The 24266-nt window shown below is 42.9% G+C and overlaps 2 protein-coding genes across 3 annotated transcripts in view; one reads left to right on the top strand and one right to left on the bottom strand.

The window, feature by feature from the left end:
- Positions 1-19613, bottom strand: part of fer1l6 (fer-1 like family member 6) — a 52310-nt gene extending 32697 nt beyond the window's left edge. Inside the window, exons 1-17 of the mRNA XM_076263208.1 lie at positions 19446-19613; positions 19009-19088; positions 18362-18479; positions 13387-13441; positions 13153-13284; positions 12978-13040; positions 12794-12872; positions 12394-12550; positions 11548-11734; positions 10650-10842; positions 6105-6427; positions 5377-5485; positions 5009-5180; positions 4224-4344; positions 2769-2869; positions 2149-2239; positions 1188-1307 (exon numbers count right to left, since the gene is read on the bottom strand). Of these exons, the coding sequence (XP_076119323.1) occupies positions 1188-1307; positions 2149-2239; positions 2769-2869; positions 4224-4344; positions 5009-5180; positions 5377-5485; positions 6105-6427; positions 10650-10842; positions 11548-11734; positions 12394-12550; positions 12794-12872; positions 12978-13040; positions 13153-13284; positions 13387-13441; positions 18362-18479; positions 19009-19088; positions 19446-19480 (2136 nt within the window). The 5' untranslated portion in view covers positions 19481-19613. The remainder of the gene's footprint in view (positions 1-1187; positions 1308-2148; positions 2240-2768; positions 2870-4223; positions 4345-5008; positions 5181-5376; positions 5486-6104; positions 6428-10649; positions 10843-11547; positions 11735-12393; positions 12551-12793; positions 12873-12977; positions 13041-13152; positions 13285-13386; positions 13442-18361; positions 18480-19008; positions 19089-19445) is intronic.
- Positions 19614-20974: 1361 nt separating this feature from the next.
- LOC143100227 (tubulin beta-4 chain-like) lies at positions 20975-23909 on the top strand. Of its 2 annotated transcripts, XM_076263204.1 has the most exons (5): positions 20975-21031; positions 21530-21638; positions 21827-21937; positions 22834-22925; positions 23532-23909. In XM_076263204.1, the coding sequence occupies exons 1-5, from the start codon at positions 20975-20977 to the stop codon at positions 23892-23894; spliced, it is 732 nt and encodes a 243-aa protein (XP_076119319.1). In that variant the 3' UTR covers positions 23895-23909. The 2 variants fall into 2 exon arrangements, with proteins under 2 accessions (XP_076119319.1, XP_076119318.1); XM_076263203.1 differs by lacking the exons at positions 20975-21031; positions 21530-21638 and having other exon boundaries at positions 21862-21937; positions 22834-23909.
- Positions 23910-24266: the final 357 nt, after the last annotated feature.

Genomic DNA, 24266 nt, shown 5'->3' with positions numbered 1-24266 from the left:
AACACTCAGCACTCAAATCTTCCCTTCCAGTCTGAGTTGAGACGACATGCGTGTGTGTTTGGAGAGAACACTACATGGAGGGGTTGCTGAATCTCAATACGGCAAACCTCTGCCAAGAACACCGATAACAGCGTACCTTTGATATGAGTGAGAGCGCTATCAGACACACCACTTGGTCACTCTGCGGTTTGTACCATGGCAGTGGCCTGAATTAGAGAGAGGGTAAATACAATATTCTTTCTGGACATTTTAAGAAATAAATTTAAATAGAAATTGTCATTTTAATCAGGGTAGTTTTCCTCTGGTTAATCTTAAATCTTCCTCTCTTCCAGCTTGACCCTGTCTCTGCTGACTATTTACCCAAAAGCCACTTCTGCCTGCTGGTGGCCATTCCAGCTGCCCACTTGACCCATGAAGACGTAACATGTTGCTCTGCTTATATGGAAGACCACATGAGGACACAAGACAAATGTGCAACAGTTGGAATGAGATAATGATAATTTTAAAAGATAAACATTGATTAGGATTATGCTGCTGTGCTGAGTTTGGACTGTGTGTGTTCAATGAAAGCAGTACATTTTGTACACACACACACACACACACACACACACACACACACTGTACACACAAATATGTATTCTCAAGCTCTATCGCTCTATCTGCGTCACCCTCCTCTCTCCACTCCACTCCATTTTATTCACCCCAATCCCGTCTCTCTCCCACACATACACCCCCCCCCCACACACACAGAGACACACTCTCTCTGTCTCTCTCTCTATCTTACCCCCCACACACAGACACACACACACAGCTCTCTTTCTCTCTGCTATCTCTTGTTCCAATACTCATGACACCTTTACAGTACTGTATGTCTGTAAATCACCCTTGCACAGAAGTACACACACAAAGACACAGACTTTCAATCTTTCTCACACAACAAATACAGGCACAGACAAAGACACAGACACAGATACAGACACGCAGTTTAAATTAGACCCGATCAGCTCAACGATGCTCTCTTCCTAGCGCATCTTGCACATCTGTTAGCAGAAGCTTATTTTATGAAACATAGTGCCCCACCCATGAACAACATACTGTACATGCACACAGACAATTACAAATCACCTTCCTTTCTGTCTTGCACACACACACAAAAACAAACACACACTCACACACCCCACACTGACCTCCTCCACGAGGAAGCGTAGTCTCTGTGTGAGTTTCTGGGCCTCTAGCAGCAGCTCCTTCACACTCAGAGGCTTCCTCTTGGGCAGCGTGATGGAGCCAATCAGCTCAACGATGCTCTCCTACAGGACACACACACACACACACACACACACACACACACACACACACACACACACACACAGTGTAAATTAGACCCGATCAGCTCAATGGCGCTCTCCTGCAGGACACACACACACACACACACACACACACAGTGTAAATTAGACCCGATCAGCTCAATGGCGCTCTCCTGCAGGACACACACACACACACACACACACACACACACACACACACACACACACAGTGTAAATTAGACCCGATCAGCTCAATGGCGCTCTCCTGCAGGACACACACACACTCACACACACACAGACACACTCACTCACACACACACACAGTGTAAATTAGACCCGATCAGCTCAATGGCGCTCTCCTGCAGGACACACACACACACACTCACACACACACACACACAGTGTAAATTAGACCCGATCAGCTCAATGGCGCTCTCCTGCAGGACACACACACACACACACACACACACACACACAGTGCAAATTAGACCCGATCAGCTCAATGACAATGGCACTATCCTACAGGGCCCCAGTGACTCACATATCATTTCATTATTTTAATTCTGTGTATTTGGTTAGTGAGGTTCTGGTTCCTGGTCTATGACTGGGCTGTGTCCCCTGGGCTGTGTCCCCTGGTCTATAAGTGGGCTGTGTCCCCTGGTCTGTGCCCCCTGGTCTGTGTCCCCTGGTCTGTGCCTAGTGTATCCTGGTCTATAAGTGGGCTGTGCCCCCTGGTCTATGACTGGTCTGTGCCCCCTGGTCTGTGTCCCCTGGTCTGTGCCTAGTGTATCCTGGTCTATAACTGAGCTGTGCCCCCTGGTCTATGGTGGGCTGAGGTTCCTACCAGTTCCTGTTTGCACAGGGTCAGGCGCTTCTTGTCCAGCAGGGTGAGACGGTTCCCCTTCGCCCTCCGCTCAGCAAAGGCAATGAAGTTCCTGCAGAAGGACGGAGGTGCCCAGTCACACAACACATCAGGCATTTCTCAGTACTGACCGTCAGACTCAGCAGTCACACACATCCTCTCTTTCTTTCTCTTTCTCTCTCTCTCTCTCTCTCTCTTGCATGTGCACATGTGCACGCACACACACACACACACACACACACACACACACACACACACACACACACACACACACACACACACACACACACACACACACACACACACACACAGGCTCCTGTTGTTTCAACAGCACTAAGGTGAAAGATGGCACATTTTCACTAATCCACACACGTAATGCATGTGTGTGTGTGTGTGTGTGTATGTGTGTGTGTGTGTGTGTGTGTGTGTGTGTGTGTGTGTGTTTATCTACACCCATGAACTGTCCTGTATATGCTGACCTGTATATGTGGATGCATGGACTTTTGAGTCCCCAGTAGTCCCCAGGCTGCCCTAATGGCTCACATCTGCAACAGCCCCTATCTGTGTGTTCTGTTCTGGGTGGTCAGTCGCGCTGGACTTACCTGGCATCCCTGCAGAATTCCTGAAAGACCCGGAGAAGAAGAGGCTCCGCCCCTGCGTCAAGCAGCTTGTTCAGTGACCCTGCCTTGGCCACACCCTCCTCCTGTGATTGGACAGAGCACAGCAGCATCGAGCAATCTCAATTACATTTTGTTCTTCATTTAATAAGAAGAAAGAAAAACTTCATATCAATCAGCCATTTTTCAATCCCTTATAAATACAAATCTATGTGGATTATATGCATCATTTTGCCTGCAGACATCATGGGAACCTATTCAATTTGGACGTGTTCTTGTTTATGTTAATGAAAGCATCAGCTGCATTGTCATGCCTATCAAACAAATCTCACACATGCTCAGACGTATGCGAATGAGAATACTCAATGCCTGAGACATGCATGCAACATGCATTCAACATGTTAAAAGACAAATGTTATCTGGCAACCACACCCAGAGCAACAGATGAATACAGATAAAAAAGGCAGCACTGTATAGCACTCTACATATGACACACTGTATAGCACTCTACATATGACACACTGTATAGCACTCTACATATGACACACTGTATAGCACTCTACATATGACACACTGTATAGCACTCTACATATAGCACACTGTATAGCACTCTACATATGACAGCACTGTATAGCACTCTACATATGACACACTGTATAGCACTCTACATATGACACACTGTATAGCACTCTACATATGACACACTGTATAGCACTCTACATATGACACACTGTATAGCACTCTACATATGACACACTGTATAGCACTCTACATATAGCACACTGTATAGCACTCTACATATGACAGCACTGTATAGCACTCTACATATGACACACTGTATAGCACTCTACATATGACACACTGTATAGCACTCTACATAAGGCAGTACTGTATAGCACTCTACATATGACACACTGTCTATGTCACAGATCTCTTGGTTGTTAGCATGCTATGGTGATGCTGTTCAGGATGTTGGAGTAGTGCAGGCGGTATGAGTGTGTGTGTGTGTGTGTGTGTGTGTGTGTGTGTGTGTGTGTGTGTGTGTGTGTGTGTGTGTGTGTGCGTGCGTGCGTGCGTGCAAGGGTTAGCTGGACATACAAACGCTATGGTGATGCTGTCCATCACGTTGTAGTAGTGCAGGTGGTATGAGTGTGTGTGTGTGTGTGTGTGTGTGTGTGTGTGTGTGTGTAAGGGTTAGCTGGACGTACAAACGCTATGGCGATGCTGTCCATCACGTTGTAGTTGTGCAGGTGGTATGAGTGTGTGTGTGTGTGTGTGTGTGTGTGTGTAAGGGTTAGCTGGACATACAAACGCTAAGGTGATGCTGTCCATCACGTTGTAGTAGTGCAGGTGGTATGAGTGTGTGTGTGTGTGTGTGTGTGTGTGTGTGTGTGTGTGTGTGTGTGTGTGTGTGTGTGTGTAAGGGTTAGCTGGACGTACAAACGCTATGGCGATGCTGTCCAGGACGTTGGAGTAATGCAGGCGGTAGGTGCGGCCCTCCCAGCAGCTCATCACGTGGACGCAGGGCTTCTTCTGGCCGATGGGCAGATAGTTGTAGTTCCTGTGGGGGGAGGTCAAAGGTCAAAAGAACTATTCAGTAACACTACGATTCTAATTCTAAACAGATCTTGCTATTTAGCTCAACAGCAGATCAAATTATCAAATGGCAAACTCCCTTCCTCCCCGCAGAGCAAGTACTAGATGTCAGAGCACATGCCTTATGACTAATGTTTGTTGAAACCGAAAAGTTTTTACTCTTTTCACTGGGTGTGAAGTGTATAATAACTGACTTCCCCCATAGATATTTGGGCTTGTTACTTGGCATTTACTGTGGGTAACACTTTCCCAGTACCGTGAATAAAGCTGCAGTCTTACACCAGTTGTCTTGGATTAATTTTGACCTCACACGTTTATCCTGATTTGACTGTGTAAAAATCTGTGATGCAAATGTAAAGTAGTAAAACTGCACCATGCAGTTTCTGTGAGATACATCCATTACAGGACCTGTAGAGTAAACCTGTCTGCACCATAGAGTTTCTGTGAGATACATCCATTACAGGCCCTGTAGAGTAAACCTGTCTGCACCATAGAGTTTCTGTGAGATACATCCATTACAGGACCTGTAGAGTAAACCTGTCTGCACCATAGAGTTTCTTTGAGATACATCCATTACAGGACCTGTAGAGTAAACCTGTCTGCACCATGGAGTTCAGTTCCTACAGGACCTGTTTCCGTCGACGATGACGGGTTTCTCTGGGGGTGTGGTAGACTTGCAGAGCAAAGGCTCCAGGGAATCCAGAAGGGGCGTGGTCTGGGAGGAGTCAGAATCATGAGACTCCGACCCTCCTCTCTTCTTGCTCGACCCATGAGCGCCTTCTACCACATTCCCATAACTCCCTGCACACACACATAAAGATACCAACGGCACATGTTGTACTTCTGCACAATGGTGTACAAAAATAAATACATAAATGAAAGTGCTTTATTTAAAATGAAAGTATATTTATTTGATGAAGAGTAGAATAGTAAAACAATTATTCAAACAGCATAAAAAATCTGCAAGTTAACATAACTGATTAAAACTGGAAAGTACCAATGGTGAATTCAAAGTTGATGGGTCGATCACCGATCTTCCTGTCAATCAACGAGGCCTCAAACACAGCTCCAAACAGCATATAGTTTTCCTTGTCTTCAACACCAACCTGCCAAAGAAACACATCACTTAGTACAACACATGTGTCCCAATTACAAAAATACTCAGTCCAGATTACTACTTTAGGGCTATCTGATCACATGATCTGCGATTACTACTTTCGGGCTAAAGACCAACTTCATTTATCTATGTTCTAGTTCTTTTATATTTCCAGCTATATTGAGACCCTCTGCAGTGCTTTGCGAGCAGTGTAGCTCCCACACACGTAGAGATAACGGAGGCTTTCTACGTCAGCTGTCTATGTTCATTCCTTTCTACGTCAGGCTACCTCTTGCTCTTGTTCATTTTCCCTGTCATGTCCTCTGCTTCATCTCTGCTCTGTATCATCCTCCTCTCTCTCTCTCTCTCTCTCTCTCTCTCTCTCTCTCTCTCTCTCTCTCTGTCTCTGTCTTTCAAGTCAAGTCAAGTCACATTTATTTATATAGCACACTTAAACACAATGTAATTGACCCAAGGTGCTCAAATCAAACAAATCAAGGTGCTCTCCTTTGCAAGTGATCATAATCCCTCTCTCTCTCTCTCTCTCTCTCTCTCTCTCTCTCTCTCTCTCTCTCTTTCTTTCCCCTCTCTCTCTCTCTCTCTCTCTCTCTCTCTCACCCCCCTCTCACCGCAGGTGGGTTCTCCACAGGGATGACCTCCGGTCCAGCAGCCTTGCTCCTCTCCTCCTCCCCGGCTGCGCCTCCTCCTGCTCCCCCCGCCTGCTCCTTCCCCGCCGCCTTCCCTCCCTTCTCCTTCAGAGGGGACTTGAGCTCCTTGGCCGAGCGCGCCATCTTGGTCTCCGCGGCGCTGGCTCCGGACAGGATCTCCACGACGAGCTCAATGAAGACGCGGCCTCGGAACGATGCCCCCTCCCCCATGCCCTCGTTCAGCTCGCTGTTGTCTGCCGAGCCGTAGATGTTGATCCAGGCCGGACCAAACGTGGGCAGGAACCCTGGGGAGAGAGGGGGGATGGAACAGATGAGAACCAGAACAGAGTCAGGAACCAAGTAACCTGGGAATCGTAGCACTGTTTGGGAAACCTACTCAATAAAACAACGCAATGATGAACTAACCATCACAGACAGGTATGTAGTAAACTCTTGGCAGAAAACACCCATTAGAGAAAGACAAAAATAATCATTTTAGATGTAAGTTAAAAACAGTCATCAATATTCACTGAATATATATTACTAAAGACTAACAGGGAGGTTACATCGGCACATAACTGAAGTGGTTCATTAACAGAACGTCTACAGCAACAATTAGCTTTCGATAAAATAAATGGAACTGGCTACACCAGAGACTTTCTAATGAGGAGACATAGCACTGAAAAAATCATTCATAGAAATGCATGGGGTTAGTTTGTAACGCCAATATGGCAGTGGTCTACACCAGTGGTTCTTAAACTTTTTGTCTGGCGATCCCACAAAAAAGTATGGCTAGGTCTGGCGATCCCACTTTCCCCAAACCCATAAGTCCTTACTCAAATACCCCCCTCAAACGTTAACAACTAAATCAAGCAAAAACTAGAAAGTAATTTGTTTCTATTTACTCCATATGAACAAGAACCGAGAAAACCAAACAATCACGATTAAACAAGTGTAGGCTGCCGCCATATCAGATTAGAGCGCTATGTGCGTAGCGCGCGCACACACAAGCACGCACACACATAGCCTACACATGCAGCATTAGGCCTACAGCGTTACATTAATTTATGGCGATAACAATAACAATATTTTTTTATTTCCCTTTTCTGGTTTACTATCTTTAACAATTTCAATGGGAAGGGTGGGCATGCTTCCGTGAACATAGCAAGTTAATTCTAGGAGGAATACTGCATACGGCGACACGGATATTTTCCTCCACGGTGCTGAGCCGACATCTGTATTTTGAGATGTCATTTCATTTTGACAGGTTTTAAGCTCTCATTCGCCAGAACATCGCCGCAAATCACACATTGTGGGTGGTCGAGGTTATCTTGGCAAGTGAATCCATATTTCAGAAATTCTTTCTGATAAAGCCGACGCGCCGTTTGTTCTTTTTTATTCTCACCGGCCTGTAGACTGTCCCATCTGAGGGTCACGGAGGAGCAGAAGCACTGGTAGATGGCACTTGTTACATTTTTTAAGCAGCCACCTGTCCATTTTGGCTAGGCTAGCTATGTCTTTTGTTTTGTTTTACTTAAAATAGCGGGAACAATTGCGTAGTGGAGCAGATAGTTACATTGTTTCTATCAGCGGTTATATAGGCTGAACCAGATCTCGTTGAAAGACGAAAACATTTCTCTCTCTTCTCTTAACTGCGTGTAAATAAGAAAAAGGCAGAAAAGGCCAATATTATTTTCCTTTGTTTCACCTAATAATAATTTCAGACTGAATACAGAAAATAATTGTCGACCCCACGGAAGTTTTTGGCGACCCCATTTGGGGTCGCGACCCCTAGTTTAAGAATCACTGGTCTACACATACCCAACCCCATACCATGGCAAAACGTCGACAATACATTGAGCCATAAGCGGAGGGAGCGGGGGGCAGGGGGGGCGGTCGCTCCGGGCCCACGACCGCAAAGGGGGCCCACTTTTGGCCAAATCTATCTTGATTAATTGTTATATTTACCGATGCTTATTTGTACTGATTGCTGGGGGAAAATAATAATGAAAAATCTTAGGCCTACTAAAGATGCCACTGGTCCGTAGAATGCGCTCACAATGGGAGTTCGTCTGTCATGCTGCAAATTAAATAGCCCGCACTCTCCCTCTCGCTACACTGTTGCGTTTTAAAAGCAAAACTGATGCCACAACCGGTCTGAGTTTGCCGAAGTAGCCTATGCTACAGGCTGCATGTATTACAGACAATCAGCGACATAGCATGTAGGTCTAGTCTACACTGTGTCTATTTAGAGACAGGAGCATAGGTCTAAGCTTGCCGCGACAACAGCAGTCACTATCAGGCGCGCCAGCAGGGATGAATAGTAAGCGCACCATCTACAGCATGGGTTCCCAAAGTGGGGGTCGGGACCCCCCGGGGGGTCGCGGGACGCCGAGGGGTGGGTCGCAAAATTAATTCCATAAATCAAATAAATTGGGGGGGGGGGGGTGGAGAGAGCTGTCACTTGACCGCACTTTAAAGACAGATTTTAATTCCAAGACGCTTGCTGAGTTCTGGATTTCAGTCGAGAGGGAATATCCACAGCTATTCAAGGCCGCGATGGACGTACTGACGCCGTTTGGCTCCACATACCTGTGCGAAAAGACTTTCTCTGCATTGACAGATATATAATAAAAACAAATACAGATCGCGTCTAAATGTGGAGGATGATCTCCATGTGGCCGTCTCCACAATTAAACCAAGATGGACTTGCTGTGTTCCGCGCATAGGGCGCATCCATCTCATTATATGAGATTAATGCTGAAACATAGTTGCCAAAATGTACATTTGCGCAGCAACAATGTACATATGTTTACAACAGTTTGTGGATATTACCCTGACTGAGATATTCTTCTGTTAAAATGGAAATTAAAGTAATGTTTAAGTTAAGTTTGCACGACAGCAATAATGTGCACTCATGTTACATGGATATTATTTTTTGATCCATTCTGCTTTTATCATATAGTACATTTCTGTATGTAAAATCATAACAGGCTGCTCTGTTCTTTTGTGTTGTCGTTAAGCCCGTGTTTGGATAAGCCTAGTGCGTATGGCCGGTGCGCACATTTTATTTTATTTTTTGAGTCACATCCAGGGATAGTGGGGGTCGCCAGTCTCTGGCACGGTTATTTTGGGGGTCGCGGGTTGAAAAGTTTGGGAACCCCTGGGCTAGGTCATCAGGACATAAACAAAATGCCTCAGCCTCCAATAAGCACAATATGGAGTGGACTAAATAAAAACATGATGTTGGGAATGGGATAAACACCGACAGTATAGGGGCCCACTAAAGATCATCGCACCCCCTATAGTGAACCATTAGCTCCGCCCCTGCATTGAGCCAATCATGTGTTGTGTTGTGAATACATTGAGTCAATCGTGGTGTGTTGTGACCTCAAGGGCATGCCAAATGTATGTGTTTTTTTTCTCCAAACTGTATGCCGTCACACACACACAGACAGCAGACACTGATTCCGGTAACACAAAACTGAATTAAGAATTCACTTGCCACGGAGACGTTTTCCACTGCTGTTTTTTTTTTATTTATTTTTATTCAGGTTAATATTTAGCTTCAAAATGTATTTTTAGCTCTTAAAAAATTACAGAGATCTGGAGCTCGGTGATCTCATAGCTGGTCTGCTTACATGCCTATGCACAGATCTCGTTGTCAGCTTAATTAAAAAAAAAAAAGAAAAAGGCGAAAGAAGCAAAGATGAAAGGTTGACATGAAAAAAGGCATATGTGACGTGAGGTAGTGAGACATTTGTCAACTGTGTAAGTTGGCAACCTTGGTGACACTGCAGCCTTTTCATTGTCTCTTGTGCTTATCCTGCTATTGCTATTTTTTTTTTAAATAACAGTGATAGAGTAGACATAGGCTACTGATAGGCATAAGTGAAGTGTATTTATTTGGAGACCTAGACACTGGGCTTCTTGGCAGATAAAGTAGGCTATATTGAGCCAGGCCGACGGCCGTTGGATGGACGGCCGTTCTGGACTTTTCCAGAATGTCCAGATTGCCAATCCGCCCCTGATAGTATCTCCATTGCAGCAGATCTATCTAATTTACATTATGCTACTCCGTTTAATTGGGAACGCATTTGAGTGTGCATGAGAGGGAGAGAACGCGGCAGGTTCTAGCTGGCTTGTCATTGTTGATAATTGATATCTCCTTTTTATGAGAAACTTTTAAAAGGAAAACGCGATGCAACACTTGTTCCCACTACTGACCATTTATAAACTGTAAGAGGGCACAGCCATAGGCACAGCTAGTCTATAAGCTAGTCTATTAGGCTATATTTGAGTGGAGCAGGCATTAACAGTATTTTTTAAGAAATTAATTTTCTACAACATAATTACTTTGTCATTATTATCATTTAAATGATACAAAACATTATATATATTTATATATATATATATATATATATATATACTGCATTTTTTTGTGTGTGGCCTGCCAGTCAATTTTCAAGACCCAATGTGGCCCTTGAGTCAAAAAGTTTGGCCACCCCTGGTATACTGTAGGTGTACCTTTATCGCCGTCCTGGTCGTTGGAGATGCGCCGCAGGTCGATGTAGTGGGTGCCTATGGCGACGTCGTTCATGCTGCCCTCGTCAATCATCTGGATCTTGAGCCGTTGGCAGAGCGGAGGGAACATCTCTTTAAAGACGATCTGCTCGTTCCACACGGGCTCCGCCGTGCTCTTCTGGGTCGACGTGCGGCCCTGGAGCAAACGACATGGGCGGGAGGAGGGGTATTTTTGGTAACTAATGGTTACAAAGAAAAACTTGGTCGCCGCACACTCTATCTCTTAATTCTTTTATTCCAACGTTTCGGCCTGTCAGCCTTTGTCAAGGATAGGTTATTTTCCCTTGCCAGCACCTCGGAGGGTGTGCATTCTTTTCTATATTTATAAACTAATGGTTTAAGGTAATGGTAAAAGCAGCAGTTTCTCTTTACAAAACACACTTTGTGGAACACTGCTATGGCTAAAACACCCAGGTTCTGGTGAGAACCTCAATTTGTCTCATAAACACGGCAGCCATTGTAAACCAAAATGAGACTATAGGGTACGCAAACCAGTATTGTTGTGTTCTATGTATTCGCCAGTAGGTGGTGAGAATGCATTAATGATATAGTCAGTGTACCCATAGCCTCCTTTTGGTTTGCACATCGCCACGTGAATAAGGCCAATTATGTATTTTAAGGGAGGTAACAGTGTGCCAGATTTTGTGTTTTCTCTGATGCACTGGTCTTTCCTCTGAGTACCTGCCTTAGATTGAATGTGCAAACTTTCTTTCAGTTCTCAGTAAATCTCACACATACACTCTTAATAAATGTAAGCAAAATGGCAACATTTACAGTTTTGTATCCACACAAATCCATTCTTTCATAGAGAATTAGTCAGATGTGCATAATCTGAAGTTACCACTTGGCCAAAGAAGGATACCACCACGTAAGGGTCTATGAGAGCGGTGTTGTCGCCGATGAAGGCTTTGGTGACGTTGGCCATGATGCTGGAGTTATTGCGGGGCAGGCCCTCTGCCCGGAACACCTTCACATGGAACCGGGCCCAAGGACGCTCAGAGGGGAAGCCCTGGGGCAGTAAGAGGTTCCTGGGATCAAGGGTCACAGGACACAGGAAGCAGAGAAGAGGTGTAAAGTTAGCCACCTGAGCTTGGTTTGGCTTCTGGTTTAGCTTTGGTCTGTCCGAAACTCAGTTCAAGAGAATACAGCACAACCATGTTTTATAATGACATTTTAAAATACAGATGAAAATAAAGAATGATGATATGAAAGATACAGATTAATTCTACAGTTTTACAAAAACACTGAGACACCTGTCATACACCCTCCGAAAGTGAAAGACCTGTGGTCAAACATGCAGATGATCAGCAGATGCATTTAGGTAAATTAAATAACAGAAATAAAACATTTAATTACCTCTGGTACATATTGTTTGCGTAAAAATGAACTATGGTTTGCACAGAAAGAAATATGCATCTAATTATCTTAATTGCAAATCATTGGACCACACCCTTTGTCCTCACTGTCAGTGTGTGCTTACCAGATGGAGTGGATCCGACCAATAAAGTTTACAGCTTAATTTGATAGATAAGAGCTGTAAGACAGTCAGCTGCCCCTCACAGAAAGACACAAGGCTGAGGATGCGACCAGGCAAAAAAGCCTCATAGAAATGCTAATTCAACCTAGCACATGTTGTTACTGCTAGTTAATCAGTATGGAGCATGAACAAGAGACAGGACAACATTACTTTTCAATGACCTCCTCAGCATCACTGAACTTCTGTGAGGACTCCGGTGAGTCGCCCTTCCCTGTGACGCTGATGTCACACTTCAGGTAACCTTTGACCCCGGCTCGGATGTTGCAGGGATCCATCAGCACTGTCCATTTGTTGATAAACTGGTGACCTTGGAGACAGCAACAGTGGACGTTTCAGAAATGGAGCATTGGTGAGTACATAAGTAGTCTTTTATCCATTCATGATGCCCTTCAACATGTTTGTGCATCACTTATGAGGTGATCCTCACTATTGTTTCACTGGGCCAACCCATTTTAGCACGAACTATGCTTAATTAATGACGCTACTGGAATGCAATGGTATTATTTCTCTAATCATAGTAGAAGCAACACAACTTCAGAGGGAGGCTCACCTGGTTGGCTGTAGACTGTTCCAACATCAAGCTTGAAGGAGCCGATGCAAAAGCTTCTCATTATCTTGGAGTGCATCACCTGGAGTAAAGAGGTGATTATATAGATGGTTTGTGTATTCCTGGGCAGATAAATCTATCAGAATGACTTGGTTAGTTAGGTAGAGTTATGTGTTGACTTGCTTACCGACAGTTTGATGACTTTGTCAAAGAAGGTCTCTTGTGGGCCGAAAAAGTCAAACACAAAGTACTGTTCAGGCACAAAAAAAAAAGATTTGATCAATATCAGTGGATATACCAGACACAGGCCCGTCTTCAGTACCCCCTGATGTTTAAATAAATGACTTTAAAATAAGCTGTACCTCATTATAAAAGGGGGCGTTAGTCCCCTCTTTGACTGTTGTCTGTTTCCGTTCATCGCCAACCTCCATCACTACACTGGGGTCGATGTTCTCCCCCACCAGTTGTTTTGCCTCTGTGATGTTGATGGAAATCTTCATGAACAACCAAAGCACAAAATTCATTAGCCGCTCAGTGTACATGTTGCATGATAAATGGCTTTTTTGAAAAGCACTTGACGGTCAACAAATTTTTACCTGGAAGGTTTTGGGTCTGCTCTCTCCCTCCAAAATCTTGGCCAGATGTCTGGACCTGTGTGTTGACCAGTAGAAAGACCCAGTCACCTTTTCAAACATGGTCTACTACAACTACAGATATGAGAAAGTCAAAGGTCGCTAGTGACAAATGGTCAGAAAGGGCTTTAGTTTTTGAGATACCCCTACCGGAGGTAGAACTAAACCCAACAATGTTTTTCCTCATCTCTAAGGTCTCCCATATATGAAATGGATTCTTGGGTAAAAATATTTTACTGCTGATTGTTAAATTAACAGATATTGTTATACACCCTGAAACCAAAAAAGGACTAAAATATAGCCTGTCCGTGTTGGAGTTAAGGCATATAAATTAGTGCAGATCAATCACACAAGCTCTGAGAGCTTTGAAACTTGGCATGTTTATAGTCAGGAAGTTTCTTTACCTACTAGAAAAGACTGGATGTAAATATCTTGATGTATGGAATGAATAGAGACATGTAAACATACACCTAAAATAAGCGGACATACAAAAAATTAATATCTATGCAGAATGTTTTCATTTACTTTGTAGCTGCTTTACCAGGGATTATCATAGAAACACATATGATGGTTTGTTGGAAAGGTGGGGTTGTTCTGAATCCAACAATACCAAATATGTAAATATAGTATGACAAATCAGGGTGTTCTGTCACTCAATGTATGAGGTGTCCAAAATGAAAGAAAACGGAAAACTGGCAAAATACAGTCTCAAGTCCAAATCACATTATCAGTGGTGAGAAGAATGTTGACAAATTCATTGTTACTGAAAGGTAAGTGCTGCTCTATATTTACATTTAATAATGATACATTTCATATGTCCCAGTATTAAACAATTCATATAAAACACAGATCCAATTGAATCAGGTTAACATTGGAATGGAACACCTTTATTAACATATTTATATTCACTTGAATTTTGTTTTGGTCAAGTCATTACTGAATAATGGAAAATAATATTGTTAGCTTTTGTCTGTCCAGACCAGCAGTGGACAGTACAGCCTACACTGCTTACTTCACCCCTAAGTAGCTAAACAGTTAGTTGTAGAAACTACTTTCCCTAGCTAAGAAAGTACTTAGCCCTCTGACCAATGTTGCACGTGTAATTCAACTTGATTTGCATTTCAATGAAAAGTCTGAAATGTATAAAAATGTTCCTTTTCACTAGTCTTTTGAATTTTGGAGAATGTCTTACAGGCATTGGATCCAAAGCTTTGTATCATTTGCGAGAAACATTTTGAAAAGGGCAAGAAAAAAGATCCCTATGTCCAAAACCCAGTAGAAGGCCTCCAACGCATACTTACCCTTGCTCAGCAGAAAGAGAGATGGTGATGTCCATAAAACTGGCTCCATATACAGATGATATTTCCTCCAAAATCAAAGTTTCATATCATGTAGAGTGAACTACTGCAGTAAGACAAAAATCAGTGAGCAGCAGCAAATGCTGAGAGTGAGAGCACATCTGCACCAAGAAGGCTGAGTAGGGCTGATATAACATCATTTCAAATACTGAGAGATTGTTTCATTTGTGGGAAGGCCAGCTCTAGATCAGAACCTCTGACAGCCAATTCGACTGGTACAGGGGCAATATAAATTATAGGCCAAGTATACTTGCGTATACAAGGAATTTGGTCTCTGCATTTATCCCATCCGTGAATTAGTGAACACACAGAGCACACAGTGAACACAATGAGATGAAGCACACACTAACCTGAAGCAGTGAGCTGCCTTATTACAGCGGCGCTCGGGAGCAGTGAGGGGTTAGGTGCCTTGCTCAAGGGCACCGTGGATGTGGGCATGGGAGAGCAGTGCTCAACCACTTCCCCTGCCTTTTTTCCCTTCTGGGTCGGGGATCGAAACGGTAACTCTATCGGTTAGCCCGAACCCCTAACCAGTAGGCCACGGCTGTCCCCAGTACCAGAGACAAGGTCCTTCGGGCAGCTTTTGAATGTACATTCAAATTCTTTCATGCCCAGATCACTTTGCATATGATGGCAAATACCATAAAATGTGCCTTGCACACTACATCTCTAAACAAAATATAACAGCAGCCATAGAAAATAATCAAAAAAGCAGACCAATGTCTATAACAAAGCCTTTATTAAGCTCACTGAAGACATTTATAAAACAGTATTGTCCAAAGATATAAAAGTGAGGACTCAATTCTTTGACTGATAGCTATGACAACATACTAAAGGCCATTGCTAAACAACAAGGTGTGTCTATAGTTCAACACAAGAAATATAGATCCTGGAAACTAAAGGAAGAGCTGATACAGCATTACAAAGACAGCCTTGCATTTGTTCCACGTCCAAGACAGTCAGATCTGATCTGCTCAGATAGTATGACCATATTGTGCACTGAGGAAAGCTGCTAAACTCACAGAAATAACAGTAGACTGAGACTACACTTCCACAGACAAGTCAGAGTCTTTCTGAAATCCAAATATTACACAGGGCGGCAGGCATATTGAGGAAAAGCATGGATCAGGTAGAGCATGACAGTGAGTAATATGTCAGCAGCGACTGTCTATTATGTTTCCAATGCAGCAAGTATGTACCCAATATCCTGTATGACTTTGTGAACTGGTGTGTTGATTAACATGCCCACAGAAATTACCAAACATGTGATGATGACCCAGCTTCAAAGGAGAATCTTTGTTATTGCAGTCAGTCGCAGAGCTGTCACATCCATACGCCAATCACACTGGGACTTCCCATTTTGATACATCATGAGTTTGGTAGTAAGACAGTCATCAATGAGCTCAGTGCAATGGGACACTGTGTTTCCTATACAGATGTTAGGCACTTCTCACATCTTTTGCAGCAGACCAGATATCAAGGACAGAGAGTGGTGTCTACATCCCAACTGGCCCCACTGGAGTTGCTGAACATGGAATTTGTGATGCAACCATCAGCAAATTTGACCAAAATGAAGACACCCTGGATGTGAAGCGTAAAAGAATGGACAAAATGTACCTGTAGAGTTTATCTCCATTCATATCAAACGTGTTTAAGGTGGTGAGGGACCTCGGAACCTGAGGGAACCTGTGCTAGGCATTTATCTGCTGTGGAGACTTCGCCTCTTTGGAACACAACAGACATCATAGCATGAGGTGTACACTTCCCATCCAGGGTGTCTTCATTTTGGTAAAAGTTGTCGATGGCTGCATTAACAATTCCATGTTCAGCAACTCAAGTAAGAACAGTTGGGAAGTAGACACCACTGTCCTTAATCTATATTTCTTGTGTTTACACACCTTCATGCTCAGCAATGGTCTTTAGTATGTTCTCATAGCTATCAGTCAAAGAGTTGAGAGTCCTCACTTTCCTACCTTTGGACAATACTGTTTTATCAATGTCTTCAGTGAGCTTAATAAAGGCTTTGTTATAGACATTGGTCTGCTTTTTTATTCTTTTCTATGGCTTCTGCTATATTTCATTTAGAGATGTAGTGTGCAAGGCATTTTATGGTATTTGGTATCATGCAAAGAGATCTGGGCATGAAAGAATTTGAAGATGTACATCTTCATCAAGCCTTTCAGAAGCTGCCCGAAGGACCTTGTCTCTGGTTCCAGTTGAAATTGCTGTCAGAGGTTCTGGTTTAGAGCTGGCCTTCCCACAAATGAAACAATCTCTCTGTATTGGAAATTATGTTATATCAGCCCTACTCAGCCTTCTTGGTGCAGATGTGCTCTCACTCTCAACATTTGCAACTTGCTGCTGCTCACTGATTTTTGTCTTACTGCAGTAGTTCACTCTACATGATATGAAACTTTGATTTTGGAAGAAATATCATCTGTATATAGAGCCAGAGTTTTATGGACATCACCATCTCTCTCTCTGCTGAGCAAGGGTAAGTATGCGTTGGAGGCCTTCTACTGTGGGGTTTTGGACATACATAGGGATCTTTCATCTTGCCCTTTTCAAAATGTTTCCCACAAGCTTTGGATCCAATGTCTGTAAGACATTCTCTACAATTCAAGAGACTAGTGAAAAGGAAAAAATTCAGAATTTTCATTGAAATGCAAATCAAGTTGAATTACACATGCAACATTAGTCAGAGGGCTAAGTACTTTCTTAGCTAGGGAAAGTAGTTTCTACAACTAACTGTTTAGCTACTTAGGGGTGAAGTAAGCAGTGTAGGCTCTAATGTCCACTGCTGGTCTGGACAGACAAAAGCTAACAATATTATTTTCCATTATTCAGTAATGACTTGACCAAAACAAAATTCAAATGAATGTAAATATTTTAATAAAGGTGTTCCATTCCAATTTTAACCTGATCCAATTGGATCTGTGTTTCATATGAAATGTATCATTATTAAATGTAAATATAGAGCAGCACTTACCTTGCCGTAACAATGAATGTGTCAACATTCTTCTCACCACTGCTAATGTGATTTGGACTTGAGACTGTATTTTGCCAGTGTTTCATTTTGGACACCTCATACATTGAGTGACAGAACACCCTAACTTGTCATACTATATTTACATATTTGGTATTGTTGGATTCAGTACAACCCCACCTTTCCAACAAGCCATCATATGTGTTTCTATGATAATCCCTGGTAAAGCAGCTAAAGTAAATGAAAACATTCTGCATAGATCGTTTTTTTTATGTCCGCTTATTTTAGGTGCATGTTTACATGTCTTCCTGACTATACACATGCCAAGTTTCAAAGATCTCAGAGCTTGTGTGATTGATCTGCACTAGTTTACATGCCTTAACTCCAATACAGACAGGCTATATTTTAGTCCTTTTTTGGTTTTGGGGTGTATAACAATATCTGTTAATTTAACAATCTTAGCAGTAAAATATTTTTAGCCAAGAATCCATTTATGGGAGACCAGAGATGAGGAAAAACATTGTTGGGTTTAGTTCTACCTCCGGTAGGGGTATCTCAAAAATGTGGGGCCATTGTCACTAGCCTACACCTGTACCTCTTGGTTCGGGGCACCTGTCTGAATGGGGACAGGCCTGAGGGTCCAGCCAGAACACTTCTCTCAGGAACATCACCCAGTAAAGGGTCTTCCATGCCAGACTCTACCTCCGATCCCTCTGCAGAAAACAGAAAAATAAAACACACACAAGACAATAAAAAAATAAAGGAATAAATATATTTGTTAAATGATGGTGACTAACACTAATTTACACTCTTAACTGCACAGTCTAAAGACCAATTCAAACTGTTTCAAAAACAAGCGTTTAAATGGCCTTTATATTCTCATTTGTTTGAACTAGTTTCTGTTTCTTTCTTTCTTTTTTTATTAATTTATAACACATTTAATTTTTTACTTATTACAGTCCAGACTGACAGAAACAAATTACACCTACAGCTATCTTCAATTGTGTAAAAGCATTCTATATAAGCACGGCCAGCATATGTCATGATAAACATGAAACTCATGTTAGCATGAGTGTCTACCATCAGTGAGCTCAATGACTAGGCTATAATGATAACACACATAAAGCCAGTCACGAGCTTCTGTGTAGTTATTCTGAGAGTCATAAGTGTCCTCTCTCACACATGTAACTCTCACTGCCTTCTCATCAGCATACAGCAGAATGTTTACTTTCAAGGTCTTACCCAGTGCACCTTTGTTTGCCAAGACTAGACCCTTGTTGGCTTTATTCTTTCTCTTCTTCACCTTGATACCAAATAATTTTCTGTAAAAGGAAAAGAGATTTTAGGTTGAGTTAATTAACACACTGTTTATGGGCATGCACATACCAAACATAAAAACCCAAAACACACACACATACACACACACACACACACACACACACATAAGCAAAACCCACTTACATAGTAGTCTGAGACATGAGGATCCACTAAAACACTACAAAATGGAAATACTGAACACTAGCTGTGCATCTCCGTTAACACCACTTGTTGGAAGTATCCTTGGGCAAGCTCTGTCAAAACACTGGTCCAACATAAACCATGTGATTTGGTGTCTCCACTCTGTCTTTTGACACTTATCTGGCTAATTACACCATCCATAATTTGTCCGGCACACTTACCGCTGTGTCGTCGGGGTGTTCTTCTCCGGATCCATGACTCACAGAGGTCCTAGGGATATGTAGTCTCTGACTGGCACCGCTTCTGACCACCAAACTTCTCTAATATACAATGCGCAGAATGTTAAGAATCAAGAGTCATTGGACATGCTATCACTGATGTGTCCTATGACTGGCACATGAGACAGATAGGGAGAGAGAAACAGAGTGAGAGCTAGAGATGAGCATATAGTTAACAGCTGTGCATACACACACCCCTTGGAGTATAGAGCTTGTTTGACTTTCTGTGGCCAGAAGGTAAATTCTGCATGTGTGTGGTAGGCAGGCTTGGCTGTTAGCTGTAAGTAGCACTAGTGTACAAACATCCAGCTAGCGTATCTGTCTTGGAGCTAATGAGAATCTCTTTGTGTACCAGCCTACAAATATGACAAGCATCTAAATTACATTTCCTGTATGGCATTATAAAATATGAGAAATAAGCACCTGTAGAACATGCTGTTATACTCTGACCGAGTCTGAATCCTAGTGAGAAATTGTAGAGCAAACATCTTAAATTTTGATTTTGGACATGTCGTTCCGGCAATGTTTGCAGAACCCCTGCAGTGACCTCAACACCAGTTACAAATGGAGATGATGCTCCAGTGTGTCCACATGGTCCTTCCTTGAAAAAAAATGTGAGAGGTAATGCAATCTTATCTTATCTATAGATACATGTGAAGAAACTGTATGAAAGATATAATCAGTAGTCTGTCATAATGCTTTCAGCTCAAGCTACTCTAACTGGGATGATTGCACAAATTGTTTGTCTTGTGTGCATGGTGGAACAGGATGTTTGAAACCGGTAGGTGAACAAATACACCCCTAGTAAATATTCACTTTAGAATGCATTTGTAACATGTTCATATGTTTTTTTTTCTTTTCTTTTGTAGGTTGGGGTAGGCATGAATATGGCATTAGACCTAGAAATGCATGTAAATTAATGTAATTAATTTCTAAACAAAAGAGAGCCAGTCCGGCTGTTTAGACATTAAGCCTAATGATTTTAAATATTTTTTGTATGTGGTATTCTAATATGAGTAGTACATAATGGTGCAATTAGTATAAGTAAACAAGTACACGTGACATTATATATTAGTATAACTAGAAGTAAACAACATTAAAATTTTTGAGAGAAGAAATGTAGGGAACTAATTTTTCTTTGAACTGATTAGACTCCTCCGCTCTAGAATCTTTGCTGTGTACATGAGTGATGGTAACAGCCTATCATAATCCGTTGCATTTCTTAAAATGGCCAATAAGAGGGTGATTAGTCCAACGTGACCTTAGTTAAACGACCAATTAGATTGTTTGCTTTGCAGTGTAATAAACGAATTTCTCAAGTTCGACGGTTATTTTAAGGGAACGGGAAGGGCAAATCTACCGTTTGGGAGTGGGTGGGAGTCAAGTCTTACCACCCACCTCGCTAAAATTAACTTTTGGTAGTAACATTAGTTTATTATCAGTAATTATAGTCGTATCACGTTTATAACAACATGAGGGAAATCGTTCACTTACAAGCAGGCCAATGTGGCAATCAGATTGGTGCCAAGGTAAGGAAAATTAACAACCACTAACAATTAATTTAGCTAACGTTTACTGTAGCTCAGCTAACGTTACCTTTAAGTCAGCCCATCCTAGCATGAACAATTCCAGTTAGCATTATTTAAATAACGTATTTCGACATCATGGAAATGAGTCTGAATGTAGTTTTCAATTCGCCACTACATTGTAATGTCCCTCATTGCACATTGATGGACCGAGTGAGTGGACAGAATAGGGTACTCAGTAATGTTAGTCCAGCACCAAACTCCGAGCATGGTAATGTCAGAGCCCGTCTACGGACATTCTCTGGTAATGTCCACTTAACGTTAAACGAAGTCGGACATTTTAGGCAGTTAGACATAAAAGCTTCCAGTAAGAGCCAAATCAGGGTTTGTTCTAATCTAACGTTACACACTTATGGCTATTGAAAAAAGTAAGGTTCGTCAATGAAATATTAAAGTTAGCATCCATACAAGCATTCATATGACCATTGTTGTGTGTTGCAGTTTTGGGAAGTAATCAGTGACGAGCATGGCATCGACCCAACTGGAACTTACCAGGGTGACAGTGACCTTCAGTTGGAGAGAATAAATGTCTATTATAATGAAGCCACAGGTAAATAACAGTTTTAGCTCAATTTTGTGATGGTGTGTTGACATGCAGACAGTTCTCACATGACCACGTTTTATTTTGGGCACTCCTCTGTGCTAAATTACATACTAAAATATCTGGTGCTTGAAATGATGATTAATTAAAATGTGCTCATTGCGTTTACCCTTCTTACTGCACCTCCTGTCCTTCAGGTGGAAAGTATGTTCCTCGTGCAATCTTGGTGGACCTTGAGCCAGGCACCATGGACTCTGTGCGCTCAGGGCCATTTGGACAAATCTTTCGCCCAGACAACTTTGTATTTGGTATGAATCTGAGACACTTCATGAGACGCAGATTAACACAAATATGTAAAACATCCACCTTTGTATGCATGTTGGTGTAAAGGGTTCCTACGGGTCATTACATTTCTGGCATATCATGGAATTTCGGAGAGTCTATTCCAGACATGGAAAGTCAGGGCATTACATTTTTATCATTTTTGGGTCAATGTCATGGAATATCAGGGAATTTTGTTGTAGCAGTTTACATTTTACTTGCCAAAATACATTAATACAATATATGTGCATGCAGAATTGGTGTATAGCTTATTAGCTTACTGCTTGCTTGCTTGAGTAGTTGTGATTAGCCCAGCTTTGTTTATTTAATGCCCATTTATTCTTCTCCTGTTCAAAGAAGTAAAATATTTTTGAACGCTACGCTGCTACTCTGAAATATTTGGAGGGTATATTGCATCTTCTAAAATTGATAGTTCCAGTCCTTGATTGTGATTGGCTTAATCGCGTTCGCTGCTGTTGTAAAATCCAGCATAAACATACACCTTGACCACATTTCGTTCTATATTACTGCGCTACCATAACTCGATACAAAAGTTAAAGTAGCTGCGTCTCGACGATGTTGCTTGGCAACCATTCAGATAGAGGAAATATATTTCTTGACTCCGCTAGCGCTGTGCCTAACAACGCCCCTTAGCTGGGCTTATTGCTTACATTTATTGTATAGTAGGTCATGGAAATTAATTTTTCTGTTAGGGAAAAGTCATGGAATTTTACATTTGACTTAGAGTGGGAACCCTGTGTAAATCAATACGTAATACAAGTTTGTGAAATAATACAAATAAATACAGTACACTTTTAATGGATTAACTTTGTATACCTTGAAATTAACATTTCTGTTTTCCCTCTCATCTTGTTGTAAATAGGACAGAGTGGTGCTGGTAATAACTGGGCAAAGGGCCACTACACGGAGGGCGCAGAGCTGGTGGACTCCGTGCTGGATGTGGTGAGGAAGGAGGCAGAGAGCTGCGACTGTCTCCAGGGTTTCCAGCTCACCCACTCCCTGGGCGGTGGCACTGGATCTGGCATGGGCACCCTGCTCATCAGCAAGATCCGTGAGGAGTACCCCGACCGCATCATGAACACCTTCAGCGTGGTGCCCTCGCCCAAGGTGTCCGACACAGTGGTGGAGCCCTACAACGCCACGCTCTCCGTCCATCAGCTGGTGGAGAACACCGACGAGACCTACTGCATCGACAACGAGGCCCTCTATGACATCTGCTTCCGCACCCTCAAGCTGACCACGCCCACCTATGGCGACCTCAACCACCTGGTCTCGGCGACGATGAGCGGCGTCACCACCTGCCTGCGCTTCCCCGGCCAGCTGAACGCCGACCTCCGCAAACTGGCCGTTAACATGGTGCCTTTCCCACGCCTGCACTTCTTCATGCCGGGCTTCGCCCCCCTCACCAGCAGAGGCAGCCAGCAGTACAGAGCCCTCACTGTGCCCGAGCTCACCCAGCAGATGTTCGACGCCAAGAATATGATGGCCGCCTGTGACCCGCGCCATGGGCGCTACCTCACGGTGGCCGCAATCTTCCGCGGACGCATGTCCATGAAGGAGGTGGACGAGCAGATGCTCAATGTCCAAAACAAGAACAGCAGCTACTTCGTGGAGTGGATCCCCAACAACGTGAAGACCGCTGTCTGCGACATCCCACCCAGAGGGCTCAAGATGGCCGCCACCTTTATCGGCAACAGCACCGCCATCCAGGAGCTGTTCAAGCGCATCTCGGAACAGTTCACCGCCATGTTCCGGCGCAAGGCCTTCCTGCACTGGTACACGGGCGAGGGCATGGACGAGATGGAGTTCACGGAGGCCGAGAGCAACATGAACGACCTGGTGTCCGAGTACCAGCAGTACCAGGACGCCACCGCCGAGGAGGGCGAGGGTGAGTTTGAGGAAGGAGAAGAGGACATGGCCTAAACATTAGCTCCCCACTCTTATCACAGCCCTTTCACACGTCCATTCCTCCCTATCAAACTTCTGGATCTGCTTTTAACTTCACAATAAATGCTATCATTGTTTTTGAAAACTTATCTTGTTTGTTCATTGCCCATAAACAGTTTGCTGTAAATCATGCCCTTTTTATTGCAAAAAAAAACAAAACACATATATCATGTTGTCATATCATGTTGTAATCCAGGGACTGATTGGCTCTAAGCACATTATTCACTGACATTGGTATTAAGCTCTTTGGAATTTGAGTTTGTACACTTTTCAAGTAAAGTGTAAAATTGATTTTTGTATGATAAATAGTTGTTATAATGTAATTTTGTATCATTAGAATTTGGCATT

This window comes from Alosa pseudoharengus, unplaced genomic scaffold (genome assembly GCF_046254945.1).
Source record: "Alosa pseudoharengus isolate Yale_2024_CS ecotype anadromous, Long Island Sound unplaced genomic scaffold, YU_APseudo_1.1 YU_APseudo_1.1_scf_3, whole genome shotgun sequence".
NCBI classification, from domain to species: Eukaryota; Metazoa; Chordata; class Actinopteri; order Clupeiformes; family Clupeidae; genus Alosa; species Alosa pseudoharengus.
Note: the sequence above shows the minus strand (reverse complement) of the source record. Positions and strands in the feature narration are given on the sequence as shown.